This window comes from Corvus hawaiiensis, chromosome 10 (genome assembly GCF_020740725.1).
Source record: "Corvus hawaiiensis isolate bCorHaw1 chromosome 10, bCorHaw1.pri.cur, whole genome shotgun sequence".
NCBI classification, from domain to species: Eukaryota; Metazoa; Chordata; class Aves; order Passeriformes; family Corvidae; genus Corvus; species Corvus hawaiiensis.
In genome coordinates this window covers 19,497,006-19,520,738 of record NC_063222.1, presented here as the reverse complement: position 1 = coordinate 19,520,738, position 23,733 = coordinate 19,497,006, and the positions used below count along the sequence as shown (strand labels likewise).

Sequence of the window (23,733 nt, the reverse complement as noted above, 5' to 3'; positions counted from 1 at the left end):
AAACCTTCCACATCTGTTGATGTGGAAAAAGAACAAAAGAAAACACCGTGAGTAATAAATCTCTACTGTGCCTACTAAAACAACTGTTGACATCTTAGTTTATTTTCTTAATTTCTTGAAAAGCTGTTCCTTTCTCTTCAAATAGGAAATTATTGGATCGTACAAGAATCCTTCTAAACAGAAGGAAAGGTTTGTGAAAGTGCATGGACCCGAGTTGTGATGATACTGAGGAAGCAAAAAAAAAAAGTAAGGATTTCTAAATGGGCCATGGTTATGAGAGGCCCCACACTATGCTGGTTTCTGTGTGTGTGAAGCTTATGCTACACTATATAATGCTTTGTGGGAGAGTGAAAAGCAAAGGAATCAACACTGTGTGTGTGTACACTGTTACCTCCCGTGAGAAGATGTAAGAAAAGACCTGTGGACTTGGAAGAGTAACATCTTACTGAAGAAAATTTTATTCAAGCATGCTTACTGAACAGTTGTGCCATTTTAAGAGTGTGATACCTGACAGAGCACATATGCAGGAAACTACTTGATACGGGCCACTTCTCTAAAATCCTACAGCTAATCCACTGCTACTGTAAGTGTGAAAATACAATTTTTTTTTGGAAATATTGTGTGTTTGTATATGCTAAAGACTTAAGTATGTGAGCTTTGGCAAGTCCACTTATTTTCATTTCAGAAAGGTCAGTAGATGAACTATGATGAACTTAGATGAACTCCTAAATAAAAACACTATTCATTTGCTGTGTTGAGCTACCTACATTTGAATATGATTGAGATAGTGAAATGTGTTTTCAAAGGATCTGCAGTTATGAACAGGTTGAAGTCTCAGCATTGTAGTGTGTTGCAGACTAGCGTGGAATAGCGCAGAGTTTATATGGATGTGGCTGCAGTATTGCACCCAAAATGTACTCCAGATTGATTTCCTTCACTCCCTCAGGGAGCTGGAATGTAAATGCCCGAAGGAGGCTGGTAAAGAAGATGAACAGTTCAACTCGTGCCATCTGTTCCCCTAAACATACCCGGTGCCCTGCAGACGAAAACCAAGAGAGTTGGTTGAGTAAAGTTAAATTCTGTAAAAGAATTTCACATGAATTTCTACTGAGCTCCATAAATTCTGTTCACGTAAGATAATTATTTTCTATTTCCTTCTGTAAGGAGAGGAGATGCTTTTGGAGGAGGGAGGGAAACATTTAACTGAGAAACTGCGCATCTCTGTCAAGTGTTTGATTTGGTGTTTTGTTTGGGTTTGCTTGGGTTTTTTCACCCCTGGAGCATGTATGGGATTCTCCCTTCCCGTTGTTGGTTCTTGCTCTGTGAGGGCCATGAATTGCTTCTCAGCTAAGTCAGATTTTAAAAATTTGGATTCCATACACTTTAGAGTCTTGTTTCGGTCGTTGAGAAGGGAGGGGCTGGAGCATTGTGGGATGTGGTTCTGAAGCCAAGGAGAAGGATGGAATCAGGATTTCTTGAACAGAAATTTAGAAGGGTGTATTGGGTCCTTGTAGCCCTAGCACTGTCTGGAGCAGATGTGTGAGCTAAGGGAGTGAAATATGCAGTGATACATAGACTCAGTGACGCATTTTGGCATATTGTTTTCATGGGTTATTCCAGCATATCTATGTATTCCAGACTAAAAAAAAAAAAAGAGCTAGATATTCAGAATATATAAATAATCTGATTACATAATCAGAAAACAACCAGAGCAAATTGAAGACATAGTCCTATTTCAGGGTTGAAATGGGAGCCCAAATTAGTTGTCTCAATTAATGGTCATTTGGTGAGTGAAAGAGGTAAGATGATAAATACCTGTTCTGCAAAGATGATTTTAGGATTTACAGGCAATTTAGGCAAATTGTTTTCAAATCTGGATTTACCACATTTAATCTGTGTGTTACTCAGTGTGCTCTTTGCTTTTTCTCTGCTAGAAGTGTGTAATAGTGTAATGTCACAGTAACACAAAAAAAGCCTCAGCTGTTTCCCAGTGGTTTTATTGGGAAATTTTTGGTAATGATACCAGTTTCCTGTTTTGTGTTGCTTTTTTTCCTACAATCTTTGTACTGGGGAAACTGGTAAACTAGAGAAACTTGCTAGAATTGTTTTATACTGTTTTTTTACTCTTTTTTTCTTTTTTTCCCTTGCCATATCTTTGAATCCCTGTGTTTTACACTGTAAGTTAGCTAAGTTGTACATTGTAATATGCTTTTGAAAAGTTACAATTTTTTTGGTTGCCAAATAATATTCTACTGAAAATACTGGATTTTGCTAGTTTTCTACAGATACAAGAAAACCTGGTGCTAGACTACTGAGGTAGGATTTAGGAGACTGAGGTTTCATTTCCTACTTCTTCACAGATTTTTTTCTGTGTATTTTGAAAAATCACATTACTTTTGTCATTGGCCTTTCTGTTTGTAAGGTGAAAATAAATCAATTTCCTGATTTAAGGGAATTACCTTGATTTAACAGGGAATTACCTTGATTTAACACATTAGGAGATACAAAACTCAGATACCTTTATGGTAGGAAGCCTATGTATGCTGAAGAAAGAACATTGTGTCTCCCAGCCATACTTATCCTCTGTTTGAATATATGAAAAATACAAATGCACAACAATATTTGTGGATCTTACAGTAGAAGACCTGACTTTAAATCTTTGTGTCAAATACATTTTTATAAATGTATGTTTTTAAAATCTTAGAAATAGTGTTTTTAACCTTGCAGCAAAACACAGCGAACAGGAATATTCAAGGTCAGGGTGTTACCTGCTGAGAAAGGTAAGAATGCCTCTTTGTTCACAAAGTTGCCATCCAAATCAAGGAAATGATCTGGGTTGAACTTCCAAGGGGTTGCCCAGTGCTCAGTATCGTACACCACAGAGTGCAGATTTGGCAACACAAGTGTGCCCTGCAAGAAACAGCAGAGATCTTGTTTCCCATGCGTGCTTGATTCTTTTTTTTTTAGATTTTCCTTCTATGTCATATAAACGCTAAATATTAACAGCTCAAAGATTTAAGAAACAGGAGGGTCTCCTCTCTACCTTTTTAATGTGGAAACCCAACAGAGTTGTACTCCTCAGGCACTGTCGAGGTACCCCAACGGAGGTGACGTTGCTGTAGCGCAAAGCCTCGTGAATCACAGCATTCGTGTAGGGCAGCTTCTTACGGTCTTCATAGCTGATGACATGGGAGGGTTCCAGAACAGCCTCTATCTCTCTTTGAACCTTTTCTGCAGAGAAATGAAAATACCCCTGCTTTTTCCCCCCATTTTTTTCCAGCAGATTTTTGTATGAGAATGTTCTGTAGGAGGGAAATAAATTATGTTGCTATGAAATGCATTGGCGTGGGGTTTGACTGCTGTGTAGGTTTCAGTTGAGCAAGTGCATCTCCCCAAAGCATAGGATGATGTCTCATTTAAGACAGATCCTACTTGGTGATGAGGGTAGTACAGTTCTGTGTTTCAAAAAATGGATTAAAATTTGAAATGGCAGGTATAATTTCCATTGTTTATAAGTATGCATCAGATCAGGTATCTTTAAAAAACCTTTCCACTTTGAAGGTTAGGAGGAGGCTAGGTTGCATATGAAAGGTCTTTAACTTCTTGTTCTGTCTTGCCAACCCCTTCTAGTGAGGTAAAACAGTGGCTACTACTAATTTCTGCTAGTTTTGCTGGTGAACCAGACAGGGAAGCACCTGTTTGTTTCATTTATTGACCTTCCATTTTCTAGATCTTAACTGCTGATGTACAGCATCCTGTATATCGTGATGTACATCATTTGTGTGCACAACTGAGGGATTTTTTGATGTCTTGCAAGTGGTTGAGCTAATTACACTGATGATGTTCATTATGATGTTGAATGGAGTTCTCTCTGATAGTGTTTTTGCTCACCTTGTATTTCTGGGTATTGTACCATGTAGAGCAGTGCCCAGAGAAGGGTTGTGCTTGTTGTTTCTGTCCCTCCCAGCAAAAGATCAACCACAGTCTGAACCATATTGTCTTTATTGAATGTAGAAGTAGGGTCGTCCTTGGTCTGTAGGGTATATTCACAAGAGGACTATGAAATGGATAATTTCAGACATTTCATCAGTCACATAGAAACTGTCATCGTTTGATGAAAACAGTGAGCAACCCACCAAAACAAACACCTTCACTGCTACACAAATAAAGTGTGCATGTAAAAATCCTTTGGCAGTTACTGAAACAGCGGGTGTTTGTGGTAGGCATTGAAGCCAAGGAAGGGAGAATGTGATAAACAGATACTTACTTTTGTTATTTGAGCCAGGTAGAAGTCAATGAGATCCTGTGGATCACCTGTGTTCTGTCTCTCATGAGCCTGGACCTCCTTCGTGACTAAACTGTGCATGAAGTCGTTGTATGCGAACACTTCCTGGTGAGGCCCTGGGAGACAGTGCATGAGCCATGGGAAAGCATCGTATAGCTGAGGTGTTAAACAGAAAGCAAGGAATGTGAGATCCCAGTTCTGATTCCCTGATAATTGTGAAGTCGCTGCAACAAATGGGCAACCAAATTGGGATGAGGGGCGATAGACACAAGTAAAAGAGATTAAATACTGGGAATGTTATTATATTTTACTTTTTGGATCATTACCTAATAATGTATTACCTGATAATGTAACAGGGGTTCTGAAAATGGGTGGGTAATTGAGTGCTGAATCTGACTCACAAACAGATTTTCTCAACCTTGAATTTTTTACTGTAATTTTTTTAGGCCTCCCTGTATGAAGAACCTGATAGTCTTTTAGAATGCCAGTGTGCCAAAATCTGCACAATTTAAGCAATAGCTAGGGTTTCAAGAACTTAAAAAATATTCTTGATGTGATGAAGTTGTAACCTGTATCTTACAGGAAGGTCAGAATAACTCAGATCTTGATATTAATATGAATTACATGAGAAGCAAGATATCTTTTCAAAAGAACATAAACTTGAAGACTTAGTTCTTATTAACTGCATTTCTGGATTTGCAAGACTAAATGAAAGTTAAATTTTAGAAGTTGCTTTCATTTTGAGAACTAAGAAATGCACAGTGTTCTGCAAATGACTTCTCATTGGAAATCTGTGAAAATCACTGATGATCTAGAATTTTAACTTTAGGACGTGATTTACAGACATAAAGAAGGATTAGAAGCCAATAATGACATATAGAAGGTGTGTATTGATTTATTACTTCACTGTAGCTTGTAGAACAATGGTACATTTGGAAACGGAAATGTTTGTGAATAATTGTCACTGACTTTTAATTTGTTTTGACTTGTCAAGTGCAAATGCACCTTAAGGAACAAGAACAAGAAAATTAGGTTCTTACCCTGCCCCAGATAGTACCTTGAAAATAGATCACAAAATAAATAGCTTTGATGAGTTTGCTGAAAGATTCATCCTCGCTGGAGAAGCGATGACCAAAAACAACAGCACAAATGATATTTGCAATTGCACGGACGATGGAAGTGTGGGGGTCAAAAGGTTTGCCTGTGAATATGGGAGGTGCTGTGAGAACTTCTGAATAGACTACAACAAGAAAAATGAGGAAGACTTTTTTTTTAATGGTTAAAACAGTGGGGGATCAGACTACTTTTAGATAAATTTCATGTAAATGAAGCCTGGTTTAATACATATTAACTGCATGAATTGTAAGTGCAGGGAATCTTAATTTTCAATCTGCTCTTTACTCTTGTAAAACACAGTGATTATCAGTTTTGAGAAGACAAACATAAAGTCTCTTTTCCTTTCTCTGACTTGTGGTCTGGGCTGTATGGAAACACAAACAGTTAGAGCATATGCCTTCAAATATGGAGGTAGATATTTAAGTTTGGCAGTTAAAAACCAAACCAAAAAACCACCCCCCTCCCCCCCACCCTCTCCCCGCCAACCGCCAAAAATATTTTAGAGTTTTATTTTCTTAGTTTTGCTGAAATGACTTGTCTCTTTTTGGTTTTCAAGTAGCAACTTAACAATCCAACCATATATGTATTTTTTTCCCACAGACTGAAAAGGCAAAGCTCATATAATAGGGTGGAAAACATCTGCCATTGAAAAGGATTAAATCCAGAAAAAAATAAATTGAGTACACATTTCAATGGCAAGGACAACTTTTGAAGTATACTCCTATGGAAAATGCATCCCTGACTTCAGTCCGATGCTCTTGGTTGTTCTTGGAAAGAGTAAATACATTTATTGAGTTTAAAATTGAGAAAAGATTGCATGGTAGGTGAAGATTTGGGCTGTACAGGGACTCAGAGTATCTGGTTTTTTTCCTCTCCTACATTTTAAAGATGTGTGAATGTGTTGCTCTCGGAAAAGAGATGGGCCTAGTCCAAGGAGAGTTGGAGAGAGACCTCAGGCAACCTTTCTGTGTTTTCACATCAGTATGGAAAACGATGTGGATGAGGGATTTGGCTGCTCAGAATATTTATATTTAATTGCTTTATTTTGGCAGCTTGCTAAAATTCTATTGGTTTCTATTTCATCTAAATCTTAAAAAGAAGTTTAGCTGGATAACTGAATGATACATTCCTTGTGCTGGGGTTATTTCTCTGCCAAATCCTAAAAGTCTGCTGTCCTAGAATGACTTGTAGCAGGTCACACATTGTGTATTTTAAGGAGGGTTTTTCTATACTCCTTGAGTATAAAAATTATTACCAGCTGTGTTGATAATAAACATTTTTTAAACTCTCCTTATTTAAAAAAAACAATTTTATACTACCCACTGTGCAGACAAAACATTTTTTGTAAAGAATGCAGTTAAGAAGCCAGTGAAAGTTCTACTAATATCAAAAATATCTATATTACTTGTAAAAATGTATTGTGAAACTTTTACCACCCTTAATATTTCAGGAAGAGCTCTAAGTGTTGTTCTTCTAGTGAATTTACCTTTTGTGTTTGCAAAGATGTCCACAAGGTGACAGGCCTCTGTTTGAATTTGACGCTCCAAATTGTTCTTACCGTGTGCCAGGCTTCTTATAATTGTCATGCCAAAGCGTCTTTGTTGTTTCCAGGTGTGGCCATTTGTCAGGAAAATACCTGAAAAACACAGAAACACTTAGTTCATTGCTGGGAAGGGAAATCTTTTCACTTCAGAAGGCAAATTTTGATTTAGATTAGGTTATATTTCACTGACAAGATAAAATGATTTTAGAAGCTGGGATTTGGTTTCTGAGGACTTTATCACCTCGGGCTGCTCATAAATGTGTCCTTGGAAACTGAGTGAGTTTTGGTAAGGACAGAACAGCTTTGTTTATAGATATCTTCTACATGAACAGTCCTTTGGTTTAGAAATGATACAATTGAAGGGCAACTTCTCCAGGCAAGTATTCCTTTGGATCTATCGGGAAGGAAAAAGACTGAGTGATGTGCTTTATACAACAAGAAATTTTTGGTTTTTCCTTAACATGCTTAGCTCTGCATGAAACATTTTTGCAATGAAAGCCCAGTTATGCCCTGCTACAGCAGTAGCTGATGGGTGTGCACAGGAAAACCTCTTCCTTCTTTACACCTTGCTCCTGCCTCAGTCTTGTGTAACATCTTATACCTTTCTCGCCCATCATATCTCTGTAGAAAGGGGTGAGAGGTCTTCCAGAAACTTCTTCTGAGTGGGTGACGATGCCATCTTTTACTGCTTTGTATCCATTCAGTACAACCAGAGGTGTCTGTCCCATCCACAGAGTGTAGATGTTTCCATAGATGTTGGTTAACTGAAGAGTTGATAACAGGAAATTCATAATTATAAACCAGGGGAAGCATGCACTCAAATATCAATTTATTTAAGGGTTTTCTATTGTTGTAACTAAATCCCTTTGTCGGCATGAAATTGAATTGCGTGTTTCAGAAAAAAAAGGTCTTTCTGTTCTTAGTGTGCTTTGGGAACAGAACATAATTGTTCTTTATTGAATAGATGCTAAGGACATCTCTCAGAAGAACACCTCTGGAAATTTCACTGCAAGAAAAACAGCAGGTTACTCTGTCTGCTCTGAATCAAAGAACAAATGAATACAAGCAAAATCCCCGAGCTTTTCTCTTTATTTTAATAATGAGCCAAAATGCTAACTTAGAAAGAAAGCAAAGAAATGTTCTTGCATTCTTTTCTATAGCTTCCACAGGATTTTTCTTATTTTCCTCTGTTGTCATTCATCGTATCATGCTTATATTTTTCCTTGCAATAGTGGGAAGCAAGTTCCTTACTTTTTAAAAGTAGTTTTGATTGATTTATAAAGCAGTCGTGCTGTGAACATAACAGCAATCAGATTTTCCTGCTTTGTTTTAGCAGTAACCTGTTTATGGCAGACAAAAAATCCTTTTACTGTGAAAACAAGGAAAAAAAAGAGTCTGTTTAGAGTATGTGTTTGGTCTTCTAATGGAGGTGTTCCAGTGACATTGGTGTCAGGCAAGGGGAGCTCTACTAGAAGTGGCTTACAGGGCTGGATATCAACACAGAAACAGAATGAAACTGCCAAAGAAATACCATTCTGTGACAGTGCTCGTGAGAATGTAACCAAAAGAGAGAGGAAAATAGCAAGGACTAAAGCAATGTTGGGGTTTATTGCTCAGAAATATTTTTAATAATGCAGGGTCCTTAGAGTCTTTGAAACTGGCTGGTAATCAAGCTTAAGGTTTAAAAATTAGCATTTTAGGCTGTTCCAATGCAATGTACAATTTAAGTTAAAATAGATTCAGACTGATTTTCAACCACAGAGATTAAATAAATACCTTACTGAGAGTTTCTCGGCGAAGTTTGAAGTCCAGCAGCCACAAATTTCCGATGATGGGGAGAGGAACTGGTCCTGGAGGAAGCTGGGTACGCATCCATTGCAGCTTTAGGAGCTGCAAAATCAGGAGACATACTACCAGAGCTATAAAAATCTCAGTAATCCCCAACATTTTATCAAAATTTGAACTTGTCATTGGGTTTTGGCTTTTCTTGGTCTTGTCTTTTTTTTTTTTTTTGTATGACTTCTTCTGAAAATTTGGATTTGTGGAGATGTGTTTCTTCTACTGAATCCAAACTCTTTCTGAGGATATACCTCCTGTAGCCATCTCTCTCTGACAATCTACAGTTTTCCCAAGCTGAAGTCCTTAGAAAACCAAACTATGTGATCCTTTTTAGTCTGCCAAGCCACACCCACTCTTTTTTTATGATCTGTAATTGTGATCTGTCTCTTTTTTCACTTAGACTTTCGTTTCCTTTTTAGTCTTGATACTGGGTCAAAATGCCAATTATTGAACAGTTATCCTAGGTTATCAAGAGTTTTGCATAATGGTAACAGCTCAGGCAGTTTCATGTAGTTGAACATTGAAATGCATTAGTTATTGTCATTCTGAAATACTACAATTATTGTACGGATTCTTTGTAGAAGAAGAAGAAACATCTACACAATACCCGAGGACTCTGAGGTGTAAAAGAATGAATTCATACATCATAAAGCTAAATCATTGTCTTTAAAAAGAAAAACAAAAGATAATTTAATAATTTGGAGAGTATCTTGTTTCCCCTTTTATCAGATTCTAGGTTAAATTATATTAGGTGAACACTAGTGAGAGAGTCTTTTTCTATCCATCAGATTATATGGCTTGTATTTTCTGATTTTTTTAAAAAAACTTAATTTTATGCTAAGTTTTAAAATCTTCTGGTGCAAATTTTGGAGGTGAAACAATGCACAGGTTCTATTTGATCTGTGGAAAAGAACAAATAAATGGAAGAAAGAGGCAAAACTTTTAATCCTTACTTTTTATTTTTGTGGACCCCGAAAGTTTATAGGAGAGGTTTGTACGGGTGTGTAGCAAGCTCTAACCTGACACTTAACCTTTCACACTTACTGATATATTACACAGTATTTTTCAATTACTTGTTCAAGAATCCAGCTAATGCTGTCTGTGAGTATAAATTGGAGATTAAGGAAATCCATACAATTGCACAAGTTGCCTGTTTCAAAATTTTATCATAATTTCTCTGAGCAGGCTTGCTGAATTTTTCAGTCTGCCCTTTTCAGCTCAAAAAGTTTCTGCAAAATCAAGATTATTGATTGGAATCAATGTCGGTTATGATCCTGAGATATAAAGGTTTAATGCTGTGCACGGGCTTCTTAAGAACTGAATTAAACTTCAAGAAGTCGAGAGTTACAGGTGTGGACACTCATTTCAGCTAGCTTTCTAATGAGTTCAATTTTTTTGTGTGTGGGAGTTAGTAAAAGAAACGTGTTAAATACAACCTTGCATTGTTCAGTCTTAAAAAAAAGGTGTAGATGAGAATTTGTTGGTTTGGTTTGGTTTTTTTTTTTTGCTCTAGTGGATTGTAATAACTTCAGGTTCTGACAGGAAGCCCAGGGGCAGTTTTGGGGGCTGCAGAGCAGCAGTGACATTGCAGCATTTTCTTGCCTTACTTTCCTGAGCAGCCACCACTTGACTTCTCTGTGCAGTTCCATGCACCTCTTCTTCTTTAGTGTGCTGCATGTGTGGATGCTTTTGCAGGAAGTGTGGAAGTGGAGCAGCCATCAGAGGCCAAAGAGCAGGCCTGCATGCCTCTGTTATCTGTTTAGGTTTTTTGGGCAGAGAAATGGAAACAGAAAAAATTGATAAGCATCATTTCCAGCAGCATGTTTCTATGAATCTTACAGTTCAAGAGTTAAATAGACAAAAAATGGAGGGAAGTAGTTTGAAATTCGATAACTTCTATGGTTTTGTCAGCCAGTTCTGACAGTTCCATATGTGTATCAAAAGTTGCAGTGTTAACTGAGTTTTGCTATTGAGCAGTCATTTATCCACCCATTTTTTCAGAGTTTGATGCTATTTGAGACTTTAAAATGAGTTACCTGATGAAAATATCTAAATAACTTCACTTGCTGTTTGTCTACATCACAACTTCATTTCTTCATATGTTTTATTTCTCGTCATTTCTTTCAGCCAATCCTGCCTGGTTAAAAGGAAGTGAGTGCTGTTCTATTTCTTATTTGTGCACAGAATCACTTATTAAATTTGCAAGTTTTTCAACAGTTAAAGACCCCTGAAAGCTGTTGATGCTCACATACCCATCAGTGAGGGTATGATTTATACACTTAAAATTACCAGAATTAAGATGAGTTAAGCCTTGAAGTTGCCTATTAATAACAGTGATTATGATGCAACTTAAGAAAAGAAAACAAAAAGGAAAAAAGGCTTAATGTGAGAGAAATCTGGGTCAAGCTGAGTAAGTCTGGACTCACCAAGAGGATTGGGCTGAGCCTGACCCTTTGAACTCTGTGGGGAGTGTGTTTTCCTGCTGCTAGGTGAGAGCTGTGGGCAAGCTGAAATACAGTGAAGCAAAGTCGTTTCACAAAAGCTTGGGCTGGAGCTCACAAAGAGAGAAAAGGCAAGGAAGCTGTTTAAATACTGCATTTTTTAATATTTTCAGTATACGTGAGCAGTAGCTCTTCACATAAATCTTGCTCAAACTCCTCTGACACAAATACTATTGCAAGAGCTGCATCTCCAATTAAGATGACAGATATTGTTTGGTTGTTTTGAGTAGATGAGGAAACCTGCTTTTGTAATGAGGGTTTCAGGCCATAGGAGGGGGAAGCAAAGAAGAGCATCTTTAGGAAGGTGTGAAGCAAATGATGAATGTTCATGCTGGGGGTGGGAAGGGTTCCTGGCACACCTCTGCCCAGAGGGTGTGTCATCTGCTCTGGCAGAAAATCAGGGCTTGTTTTGTGTCTGTTGTAGGGACAGGCTCAGCAGGCATTGGAAAACACTGCCTGGTGTTCTTGCTGCCTGGCCTGGCCTCAAGCTAAACAGCACAAGCAATCTAAGCAAGTTTTGGGGTTTGTTTGTTTGTTTTTTTGTTGTTGTTTTTTCCCCCAGTGGAGACGCTAATTTGGATTTTTCATCTTAGCTGTCCCTTCCTCCCCTGCATTGCCTGATCTTTCAAGAGCTTCATAACAGGAGCAGTTAACTGGTTGGAGGCATCAGAATTTTTCTGAGGGAAGAGAGTTACACTGACACTCTATGTCCAGGCAAGCACTGAGAGAGGGAGAATGTGGCTTAGAGCACAGCTGGAGTGAACACAGGACTGGGAAATGTGAGCAAAAGAAATTCCCATTCTGTGCTTCTGTTCAGTTCAGGAAAAGAGAACTTTGCTTACATGCATTATAAATAAAGTTGGGTGGGTTTTTTCCTCCAACTGTCACTGTTTTGTTGCGACTTGAAGATTGATGAGCTCTTTAGGTTGCATAGACAAAGTACTGGAATGGGACTTGAAACTTCAAATTTTGTTCCTAGGTTTGTTCATAGCTTCTCTGTGACTCTCATGAACTTGCTTTATCTCTCTGAGGCTAATCAATCCTGAAGTTCACTTTTCCAAAGAGCTTGAAGGTTGACTAATGAAAGTCAAGTTGTAGATGGCAGGTATGACTGTTTCTGTTCTGTTCTTTCTCTGTATTTTCTTCCCGCTCCTCTGGTCTAAAATCTTCATTAGAAAATAGGGTTTTCTGAGCTGGCTAAACATCTTCCATCTCTGCGAGGAGCTCTTGTGACAGTATTTGTCAGATAATAATGAGTAAGACTTGCATGGAGAGGTGCTGCTCATATCTAATGAAGGTATTAGAACCAGGAAAACTGATTTTCCCCAAAAGAACTTGCTTGCAGAAAGTGTCTTTGTAAACATCTGCCTCTACCTGTTTGATCTCACAACTACTTTATTAGTATTTTAGTCCTTAATTTGTGCACCAAAGTCCTACAATTCGTGCACACAGATGGAGTTCATTTAAATTCTATCACTCTGCATTACAATGAATTGTAACATCCATCACTTTCTCCTCCTGTTAGTAATACATAGTCATCCTAATCATCTAAAAGTAAAGCCAGTTGGTATATCTAATCTTATAGAGATTTACCAAGTTTTTGGCATCACTGACATGCAGTGAGAGCAGAACTAAAAAAGGCAAGAGCTCTAGCTATAAGGAAGGAAAGTGACTGCTGTAAACATTCCTCTTTTTGTTTTCCCATGGTTTTTGTTGTTGTTTGTTTCATTTGGGCTTTTTGGTTGGTTAGTTTTGCCTGTTTTGTTGTAATGCAGTGCTATTTAGGTGAAAGCAATGCAGACCTTACACAGGTGCTGTGGTGCTGTATGCCCTGATGGTGAGGGTGCTACCAAGGCCTGGTGCCCTTTCAGTCTCCCTGGTTTGTGGAGAGCTGTGTAATCTTGGCAGTGCTCTGCACTCAGCTGCAGAGGAGCTCAACAGAAGCCAGAATTTCATAAGTTGACCACAGCACATATCCATTTCTCACTGAAGTGTCAGGAAGAAGTAATTAATGTTGTGCAGACAGTTTTACTTCTGGCATTTCCTAATGTTTGAGTATTTGCAGCCTCAGCATTCTTTTTGACAATTTTCCAGAGCAGTATCTGGTAGTCCAGATCCTGCACTTGGAATGTCAGAAGTTGTGGACAGAACAGAAAATTTGAGGTAAGACTTGTTTGGATGAATTTGCCAGGACAAAGGTTTAGAGATAGCCTAGGACCAACTCTTCCTTTCATGCAGGTTACTGTCCTGACTGATTCCTGAACACTGGAAGAAATTTCTGGAATCCAGCTCAGATTAATTACTGTGTGAGAAAGGATTTTTTTTTTTTTTTTTTTTTCCCCCCTTCTTTCTCCAGGGATGTGTTCTTGCCCTTGTCAACAGTGGTTGAGATGGGTGCCTTGAATGCTACTGAAGAACTTGGATGAATGAGTAAAATGTGAAAAGAGCTTTCAAAATGTGCCTGATGTCGTTTCTGCCAGCTGATATGTAACACCAATGTATTATGCAAGAGGAGTTGCGAGGATGAGTTGAGTTATTTTAGACTGCAAATATTGAGACAGAATGACAGCTCACAGGGATATCTCTGCTGTGAGAGGAGCAACAGCCTCAGAGAAAGCACAGAGCAAGACAGGAGAGATGTGGTGGAAATAGCAATTAAGATCAGTAATTGCCTTCTTGTGTTCCTTTTGCAGGGCTATGTATATTTTTGGGCAAGCAGTCAGCACACAGGGACTTCTTTGTCTTCTGCAGCCTTTTGCAAGTGTTTAGATTCACCCTGTCTGATGGAATTAAAGACACTCCTTTGGGGGGGGCACTGTGCAGCTCCATCCCCATAAGGTCTGCTGTTCTTCTAAAGGCAGCTTGGTACCAACATCCCGAACAGCTTATTCTTCTGCTGGCTGCACTCTAGAAATCTTCTAAGAACTGCTCCTGTTTGTAGGGATGTTTGTTTGTTTGTTTTGTGTTGAGGAGGTCTTTGCATGTCCTGCTTCAGGTGCTGTGAATTAAAAATAAAGCAAAATATTACAGGCTCTGGAATTAATTCTGCTGAGCAGGACTCCTGCTACTGAGGTAAGGCAGGAACTAATTCATGAAGCCTAATAGGGAACAAGAACTCAGCCCCAAAATGGAGTTTGATGTGAGGTCTGTTACACTTTTTGCCAACGGCACTAGTTATGTTTGATTCTTCACTGTGCTATTTGCAGTTCATCTGTATTGTTTGCTGTGAAAACTCAAATTACAACTGTTCATTGATCTTGGTTCCCAAGTCTGCATCTGCACCCACTGTTGTACAAAGCTGCTGGCTACTTCCTTTTACCTCTGCCCTAAGAATGCTACCTGATGAGTGTTTCTGCCCTCATCTGACAGCTGCAGCTTTGTACCTGAGCTCTTGGCATGCATGTAGTCAGTATTTTGAATGATACCTTCCATCAAACTGATTGCTCAAAGGGATGTTTCTGGCTGAGGTTCCCACCTTCTCTGATCCAGCCTCTGCTGGATCTTAAAATAATGGTGTCTATTAGCATATTGCAGCATAGTGATGTATTAAATAACACTTAAGAATGGAAATACTCCTCATTTTCTTGTATCGGGAAGAGTGGTAGGAAAGAGGGAGGTGAAAATTCAGAAATCTTCAATGTGACAGGGAAGAGTTAAGAAGAACAATACAGAGTCATTTCAACAGACAGATTCATAGCAGTTTTATGATACGAGTTTGGAGGTGTGAAACGATGATAAGTGTAATTCTCATATCCTTGGTTTTGTTTCTTCTGAGTGCGCAGTTCCTGAGTCTGCAATGGAAGAGTCGTGGATTTCCTCCTGGACCGACCCCATTTCCCATCATTGGAAGCTTCTGGTGGATAAACTTTAGAGCTGATCATGGGAGCCTGGAAAAGGTATGTATTTGCAGATGTGAACTAAAGAGCTATTGAGGCAAAACCTGGAAAAAATGGTGATGGTTGTTGATAGGCTGATGTGGTAACAGGGAGAACTCAAACCTGAGAGAAGTTGAATTGTGGAAGTGAAGTGCCTAAACAAGTTAAGGTAAGAACTTGCAGACAGTCTAATTCATATAGCTGATCTGTGTGCAACTTAAACAGACCTGAAGTTAGTAATTTTGCCTCAGAAAATACTTCTATTTTTAAGGGAATCTTTGGCCTTGAAAGAAGAAAGTGATTCTCAGATTTCCCATCACAGGCTTATATTGAAAATCTTTTAAAACAAGGTGTCTTGAATTCAGAAGATGCAAAAAGCACACCAGGATATCTTCTGTTTCTGTCATGGGGCAGAAACAATATTGTATCCCATATGCAGCCAAATCCTTTGATCTGTTGTTTCTCTGAAGTCCAGTCTGGGATGTGCTCTTTGACATCCTTAGTTTATCTGCAATGATGGGGAAAGGAAAGATTTGATGGGAAGAATTAGGTCCATGCTAAGTCTGTTAATACAGAGTCTTGCAGTTTTCACCATCCTCCACTGAGCCAAAATGTCACAAAAGAACCCAATGCGTTAAAGTATTTTTCAAATTGCTACCTTTCCTTCTGTGCTAAGTACAGCCTGCAGGTCAGAGGGTACCTGGCTGCAGCTGAAGGGAACTTAAAAGACTATGATGCTAAAATTTTCTGATGGGTACATGTTAATCACTGTGAGAGGAAAGAGCTGTACTGGTTCTTCATCTAGAGTCAGGGACTTTGTCCTTGCAGGACACCAACAAAATTGCCTGAGAGCAGTCCCCATCACTACCCAGAGATGGGATCTATGCTGAAGATGCCTCAGTTGACAGTACTTCAGTATAAGATGGGAAGAGTTCCTGCCATTGAAATGTGCAGTACTAGAAGGAGAGTTACACCTGGAATTTGTAATTTCAAGAAATGCTGGTTTTTTTCTGAGGGAATGAAATACGGAGTTGAAAAATGTAACCAAGAATGGGCAGGTGAAATTTCCCACGAAACCTTGTACAGATCCATAAACACTCAAGGGCATTTACCTTACTGTTGGTATCTCAAAGGTAACCCAGGGCAAGTGTTAGGAAGGGACCATTTGCTCTTTCATTGCTGACATTTCTGTGGGTAGTGTGTTCCCAGAGAGAGCCCAGACCCTTCCTGTGGAAAACACCCTCACCACAAAACACAGCCACTGTCCCTTTCCACCTCCTGAACCCCTGAGCTGGAAGAGAGCAGCCCATTGTGTGTGTGTTTGTTGATGTTTCTCCCATGGGTATTTTTTTGGCATTGATCTTACCTGCAGCTGGCAAAAACCTATGGCAACATCTGCACCCTGTGGTTGGGTCACAGACCTATGGTGGTGCTCTATGGGTTCCAAGCTGTGAAGAATGGTCTCACCACCAACTCAGAGGATGTTTCGGGGCGACTACAGACCTATGTTTTCAATAAAATGGCAAGTGGAAAGGGTAAGATGTTCGTATCTGTGGAAGGACTTAATCCTTGACTTTGTTTCCTTTCATGTTTTTCTTACTGAAAAGCCCTTAGTTGCCAACTGACTTTTTCTGTCTGTTCAAGGTGAATCATATAATTCTGTAGCTTCACCCTAAGTGAAGTCACATATGTATTTCAGAATCTTATCAGAGCAGCACGGTCTTGTTTGTCCATTCTTAGTGCTGTCAGCGTGTCCTCATTTGAAATAATCTGGAGCTCGCAGCCTCCTCTGCAAGCTGAGACTAAAGTAAATCCTTATGCTCCAGTTGCTTGTTTACAGCAAAGGTTACTGTAAGGAAAGCATATACAGAACTTTGGAGAAACACTGGAGCTTTAAATTTATTAGCCAGATTGTGGATGCAACATATTCATGTTCAGAGCTTCATATTGTGCTATCACAGACACTGCTGAATCACAGTGGGTGGAGACTAAAGACAGTGCTGTGTTTAAAACAGAAATAACTTTTTTCCAGCAGCCTCTAATCCAGAGAATATACAGTAGATGCCTCTATCCTCAGGATTTGTTTCACGTGAACTACAGTCTGGAAAGCTTTAATTTGTGATACTAGCTAATGTAAGTAGGGAAAAACCACTTTAAGGTGTAGAGATGATTAAGTCTGGGGCCATTTCAGCCCATTTGGAAGGATCTGTATTGCCACTTTTTATCTGAGTGCTGTGGAGAAAAGTAGCTGGGTTGTGACAAGTGCCCTAAAACTCGCAATGTGTAGCAGAGATGGCTTTAACAAACAGCTGCAGCTCAGCTGCAAGTTTGTGACTCTGCAACACGAATGCCACCTGCCTGTCCCTGGTTCCCAGGACAGCAGAAGGAATAGGGGAGAATTATCCTAGTCTGTAATGAAGCAGCTGTTTTGGGGAGCAAGCTGGCTTTTCCAGGGGACGTGCGGGCTAGACTGGTGGAGGAAACTTCCTCACCAGGCAGATTAAATGATTCGTGCTGGGTGGTTTCTGCTAGAACACAGACTCACAGCAGAGCAGCCTGGAATTTCTTTCTGTCCCACAGGAACTCGAGTCCTAAGAAGCTGTTTGCAGATTGGCTAAAGCCTGTTTTTCCTTCTCTTGTTTTGGCTGGGTGGTTTTTGCCCTGGCTCTGTTGTCTCCCCAGGAGGGACCTTTCCAGGATGAGAACTCGATATTGGGTGTAAAGAGCCTGGTAGAACAGGATCCCCCAAAGGCTAGAGACAGATGCTTCAGAAAGAATAGGACTAGGGTTGGAAGGCAGGTGTGTGAGTTCAGAGATCCAAGTGGGTTTTTTGCAGGGGTGGGAATATCTTAACCAAGGTGTTTTCTCTGCCTCTAGCAACATTCAATTCAAAGAACACTGCCATGATGTGTCTCTCCTCTTTGAGTGACAGCAGGATGAGAAAATGACTCTTACTGTGTTTATCATTTACAATTGTATGAACATTAATATGACATAAAATTCATGCTTGATGGCTAAAGGTATCTTGGTCTCAAATGGTCTCATCTGGAAACAACAGAGACATTTTGGAATTGGAACTCTCCGAAAACTGGGAATGGGGAATAAAGGAATGGAGCGTGGGATACAAACTGAGGCCCGTTACCTGGTCGAGTTCTTCAGAGATAAAGCAGGTATGGCATGGCCACAGTGCTCGGTGGGCTGACACAATACAGAGTCTGATCGACTCTAAGGGTAAAGACTACTTTTGTTACAGAGTAGAATGGATTTGGAGCACTCCTTGGATTTGCAGTGCAAGCAAAACTGTGCAGTTGGACCTCAGCAATTTGTATTTTAGGATCAACACCAAGACTGAGATTAATTAAAAAAAAAAAAAAAAAAAGAGAAAAAGCAAAAAGGAAAGAAAACAAAAAACCAGGGCCAGTAGTTAAAGATTTGAGGTCTTCCTGTCCTCATTTTTGAGCGAGGTTTCTCTTTTGTTACATTTCCTAGTGCATTTTGGGTGTTTCTGTGTAACAGTATAAATATCATAGAGGGCACCTATTATAAAATGTCGTTGTAATCTTGTTTTCCCAAATAGCAAAGGAGGTGTGAAGGAAGTGCTTTGGAGATGAATGTTTCTCTCTGTCTGCAGGAGAAGCTATTGACCCTTCCTTCCCTATTGTCCACGCTGTCTCTAATGTGATTTGTGCTGTGGTTTTTGGACATCGTTTCTCCCTAGAGGATAAAACCTTCCGCCAGCTGATTGAAGCCTTCAATTGTATAGTGGCTTTTGGGAACAGCCACTTTTATTATGTGAGAATATTACTTACTTAATATGCAATGTATTTGATTATTGAGCACATTATTTATTGTAATATAATTATATCAGTATGTGTATTATTACAGTTATTGCATTATTGAATAGTGATAAATATTCTGACTGTGAATATGAAGTGGACCTGCAGTGCTTTGGGTTTGACGTAATTCAATTATGAATATGGTATTAATAATCTTTATTAGAATACTTGGATTACTGACCTTTTCTGTAATGGAAGCACCAGTATTGTTAAGATGAAAAGATGATACCCAGGGTGAGAATGAAAGAGAATGATTTTTTTTTTTTTTTTTCTGTGTGCTAATGTAATAGGTATAAATGTTTATTAACATTAGATTTATATTTTAAAAGCAGATTATTTTGTTGGTGAATTAACAGGGCAAGTATAAATGGAGTTTTGCAGTAAGGATGGCAAAAAATCCAGGGTGGAAAGTGTGCTGTCTTTAATTTGTGGTTTTAATGTGTGTTTATGCGCTCAACATGTACTCAACACTTCTTTTTTGATGCCACAGGATATTTCCTACAGAAATTAATTCAGCAATTCAGCACTAAAAATGTCCGTGCTTTATCTCTATCACAAGGCTTCTCTACAGTGTAACTTACTGCCTCTGTGCTGAATTCTTGCTCCCCAGATATGTGAAACATTCCCGTGGGCTGCGATGTGCCTCCCAGGACCTCTACATAAAACAAAACTTTCCTGGGATTTTGTGCGTTCCTTTGTAAGGCAGGAAATCAAAAGCCACAGAGAAAAAGGCAGAATAGATGAACCAGAAGATTTCATTGACTTTTACTTGAAGCAGCTAGAGAAAGTGAGTAATTAATGCTGTACATGACACAGATCCAAACTTAATGGGTTTCCTGCCCCTTCCCTGCAGTTGTCTGTCCACAATAACATTACTGCAGAGCTCTGCAAGTGCAGCTTAAAAACTCTGCTGTCAAACTCAAAATATGAACTTTGAACAGTTAGTTCAATAGCTTGTTCCAGAAGTACACATTATTTACATTGGTTTATCATACTGTGGACCCTTAGTGAGGGCTGGGTAGTAGGGAGGACCTTGAAAAGGTGCAGGTATTTTGATGGCTGTCTAATTCTGATTCTTTTTGCCTTATTGTATTATTTTTGGCTTTGTAGTGTTGTATGAGTATCATGACAATCTTAAAATGTTGGCAGTCTCTGCTCTGTAAAAAGCATAGATCTTTAAAAGGATAACATTATATATCAGATAGATTGATGAAATCAGCAAATGTGCTGAGAGTGGCAAGGGTGGGATAAAACTACCTTGAAATATGTTTTTCTGCTGTGGAAGTTAAGAGAAGTCAACATGCCACTTTAGAAGGCAGCATAACAGGGTTTATACACCTGACATATTTAACAGCACCTGTAATGCAACAATATCAGGGTACTCGTTTGAGTAGTGTCTTTGCCTATATCTGTGTTCTGCTCAAGTACCTGTATTTTCTCTGTCCTTTAGAAATATTGTTCCTTTAGATGCAATGATCACTGTCTGTCTCAGTGCTGTTACGCAGCTATACCCCATGTTACCTTTCTCATTGATGCTTGCAGGCTAAAAATGTCCCCAATTCTACATTTGATGAAGACAACATGGTGCAGTCTGTGTTTGACCTTTTCCTGGGTGGCTCAGAGACCACAGCCACCACTCTGCGCTGGGCTCTGCTCTATATGTTGATTTATCCTGACATCCAAGGTGAGGTGTAGACACAAACACAGGTGTGATTCAAGTAGAACAATTTTCTGTTATACTTTTTCCCCTTTTTTTGGCTAAGATCAAGCATTTTTTTAAGATTAAGCTTTGTTTTTCTTTCAGATAATTTTTGAGCTTTGCTTTTAATAAGCCACTGCTGTAAAAAAAATTTCAGACAAAGATTTAAAAATAATTCCAGGATATTCAGCTTCTGGTGCTGTATTGGGTCTTGTTGATTTTTGTCAGATTGTTTCAGTATTTTAAGCATATAATGGAGGATACAGTCAGGCTGAAAACACATGAGCTGAAATAAGAGTTTGGGTTAGGGAAAAAGTGATGCTCTTCTGGTATCCAGAATGTGTAATAAGGTTATATTATTTGAATTCATTAACTGAGACATCAGTTGTATTTCTGTAAAATAGATATATTTATTCTGATATACGGGAGTGTTAAACAGAAAAGGAAGACAATAATGGGAAGACAAAAAGATGACTCAGAAATTCTGGACAAGAGCATAGTTGTGCACTAGTTTAAAGTTTTTGGATGATTTGGTAGAGGGTTTTCAGAGGTGATGAATTACTTAGCCAAGTACATGTTCTTGACTCTCAGGCTGAGGGCTAGAAATTCTTATGCTTGAGGTGCTAGAATCCTGGAAGAACAGAGCCCTGTGCACACACATGCATTTCAAACTCTGACAAATTTTAAAGAAAAAAACTCTTTTTATCTTTCTAGCCTGAATTTTAAGTATAAAATCTGAGCCCAAACCATCTGAGACTGTATAAGGTGTGTTAGTTACTGAAGCTTGGTTCACACATGGTGATGGTTCAGTAATATGATCCTGTCTCAGTTCTCAGCATTACATAGATATCAGCTTGATGTGATGGCTTGCTTGCAACATCCTCATTAGTGTGCTGTCAGTCTGTATTTACCTGGAGTAAAATCAACAGCTTAACTGAATTGATCTCTTAATAAGATGATCTTTTTATATTTAGTTTTCTCTCCCTCCTTTAAATATAATGCTCCATAAATCTGTTGGGCTTGCAGAAAGAGGGTCTGAACATAGAACCTATCAACTAGGAAACAGAGTGTAGTAAAATCATAACTAGCTGGTTGTATAAATGTGCTTACACTTTAGGATATGGTAAGTATAAATTATTTTTATATTGTAGTTTTTCTCTATCACTACTATACTCCAAAAAAGAAATGAAAGCTCTGTTGCATGCAAAACAGTGTTCTTAAATCTGTAATTTTAGAGAAAGTCCAGGAAGAGCTGGATGCTGTTCTGAGTCCCTCCCATCTCATCTGCTATGAGGATCGGAAGAAGCTGCCCTACACAAACGCCGTGATTCATGAGATCCTCCGCTTCAGCAGCATTGTTCTGATCACAATTCCTAGAGAAGCTGTGAAGGATACCACTGTTTTGGGGTATCATGTTCCAAAGGTACAGAAATCCTTCTATTCTAATGTGGTCTTTGGCCACGAGTAAAGGTTTACCAATAAATCCATTCCCCTCCAGCTCAGGACAGGAAGATCATTTCACTAGATTTAGGATAAGGTGCTAAAGAACTGCAGACCACACATTCTGTGGCAGTTGCTAACAGACTGGAAAAAGAGACATGAAGGAATACAGCAGGAAAATCCCTGAACCCAAAATACTGAAGTTTCTTTGCTTATTTATTTTTTGAGAAAAAAACCCCTCAGAACCCTTGAGATTCTTTTTTTCCCCTAATTATGTAACCTTTCATTGCTGCTGCCTCTCCATGTGCACAATTATAACTGGAATCTGTTTGTGTCCTTTTCTTGATGTGTGAGGGACAGAACTGTGCCAACTGCATCTTCCTTTCAGGGCACTCTAATTATGGCAAATATAGACTCTACTCTTTTTGACCCTGCCTATTGGGAGACCCCTCACCAGTTCAACCCTGGCCATTTCTTGGACAAGGATGGAAATTTTGTGACTCGAGAGGCCTTCTTAGCCTTCTCAGCAGGTGAGTGTACTGAGAACCAGGTGTATTGGTTAGATGAAGATCTGTTATTTCTTTGTGGAGAACGCAAAGGGGAGTGTAACCCCAAACTAATAATAACCCCAAACTGCAGGAGCACATGGTTTTCCCAGCCCAGAAAAACGTTTGACTGCAAAAATAAGTTGTTTGGTAATTGTATAAACACTTGATCTTAGATTTTAATGAAAATGCAGAGAAAATAAAAGGAGTAAGGTCCCAGAATTCCCAATCGCTTGGGGACTCGAGTCCTTGCACTGTTGCCCTTGGTCCTCCTCTGCATATGCCAGGTTAGTGTATTACAGTGGATATTCTATGACAGGCTGCTGTGCTGGAGCTGATTTATTTTGTATTAAAAATTCAGTATTTATCAGCACAGAGAGATGAATGGAAGATCCAGAAGCTGGATCAAATACATCCAGAAGGCTATGTCTTTCCTATGGAGCTTCTGGAATCACTGTTTCACCAGTGTGTGAGTTTGTAGAAGCTTAAACAAACAAAAGCTCTTGGGGATCATGCCAGAAGGGAATAGCCAGGCTGTCAGAGCCATCAGCTGAGATGTGAAAATGTCAGGCTCAAGTTTCTGGTCTAAACTGGGCAGAAGAGGAATTGGTTTCTCACACCCAAATTGATCTGACCACTGTATTTCAGAGTTTTTCACTGTCTCTGGGAATTATATCCTGGACAGAGTTAATTGATAAACTGGGAAGAGATTTTTCTTTAACAAGTTGTTTTCACTAAAACTATTATGTAGGAAAATGTTTCATCAGGTGTAGAATGTTCTCTGTCTTCTGATTTTTCACTGTTATTAGGGAAGATAAGTCAGCCTGTAGTAAGTAGAAACCGTGAGGAAACCTGAAGATGCTTTCTTGTTGTTTTTATTTAGAATCAAAAGACTGAAACCCCTTTCATAAAACTGGGGAGTCCTATAGATTAGGAAGCAAGAATGAAACTTCTGAGAAGCATCCCTGGTATGTTTTTCTATTATCTGGGCAGTTCCTGCAAAGATGGATTGCAGACATCTCAATTATGAGTCCAGTTCAATCTGAGAGAAAAC

At 39.0% G+C, this 23,733-nt stretch overlaps 2 protein-coding genes across 7 annotated transcripts in view; one reads left to right on the top strand and one right to left on the bottom strand.

Moving 5' to 3' along the window:
- Window positions 1–127: 127 nt before the first annotated feature.
- LOC125330668 (cytochrome P450 2J2-like) lies at window positions 128–8,891 on the bottom strand. The gene is made up of 9 exons (XM_048314063.1): window positions 8,721–8,891; window positions 7,546–7,708; window positions 6,888–7,037; window positions 5,326–5,486; window positions 4,268–4,441; window positions 3,892–4,033; window positions 3,044–3,231; window positions 2,769–2,910; window positions 128–1,036 (listed from the first exon to the last, which is right to left on the bottom strand). The coding sequence occupies exons 1-9, from the start codon at window positions 8,889–8,891 to the stop codon at window positions 858–860; spliced, it is 1,470 nt and encodes a 489-aa protein (XP_048170020.1). The 3' UTR covers window positions 128–857.
- Window positions 5,893–23,733, top strand: part of LOC125330664 (cytochrome P450 2J2-like) — a 21,100-nt gene continuing 3,259 nt past the window's right edge. Inside the window, exons 1-8 of one of the 6 annotated variants that reach the window (XR_007205675.1) lie at window positions 5,893–15,180; window positions 16,532–16,694; window positions 18,180–18,329; window positions 18,791–18,951; window positions 19,606–19,782; window positions 20,538–20,679; window positions 21,930–22,117; window positions 22,495–22,664. Coding sequence is in view for 5 of the 6 variants with exons in the window: in XM_048314055.1 (XP_048170012.1) it covers window positions 14,989–15,180; window positions 16,532–16,694; window positions 18,180–18,329; window positions 18,791–18,951; window positions 19,606–19,782; window positions 20,538–20,679; window positions 21,930–22,117; window positions 22,523–22,664 (1,315 nt within the window). In the remaining variant the exon portion in view is untranslated. Of the gene's footprint in view, window positions 15,181–15,255; window positions 15,329–16,531; window positions 16,695–18,179; window positions 18,330–18,790; window positions 18,952–19,605; window positions 19,783–20,537; window positions 20,680–21,929; window positions 22,118–22,494; window positions 22,665–23,733 lie in introns of those variants that run through there. The other 5 variants (XM_048314055.1, XM_048314054.1, XM_048314056.1 and 2 more) reach the window with 5 other exon arrangements.

What these genes read in the sequence shown, in the direction of transcription:
- LOC125330668 (XM_048314063.1), bottom strand. Translation starts at nt 8,891, where the DNA reads ATGTTGGGGATTACTGAGATTTTTATAGCTCTGGTAGTATGTCTCCTG. An exon ending in CATCTTTGCAAACACAAAAG is followed by an intron (nt 5,487 to 6,887) that starts GTAAATTCACTA and finishes CCATATTCACAG; the next exon opens with GCAAACCTTTTGACCCCCAC. An exon ending in TGGGTTTCCACATTAAAAAG is followed by an intron (nt 2,911 to 3,043) that starts GTAGAGAGGAGA and finishes TGTTTCTTGCAG; the next exon opens with GGCACACTTGTGTTGCCAAA.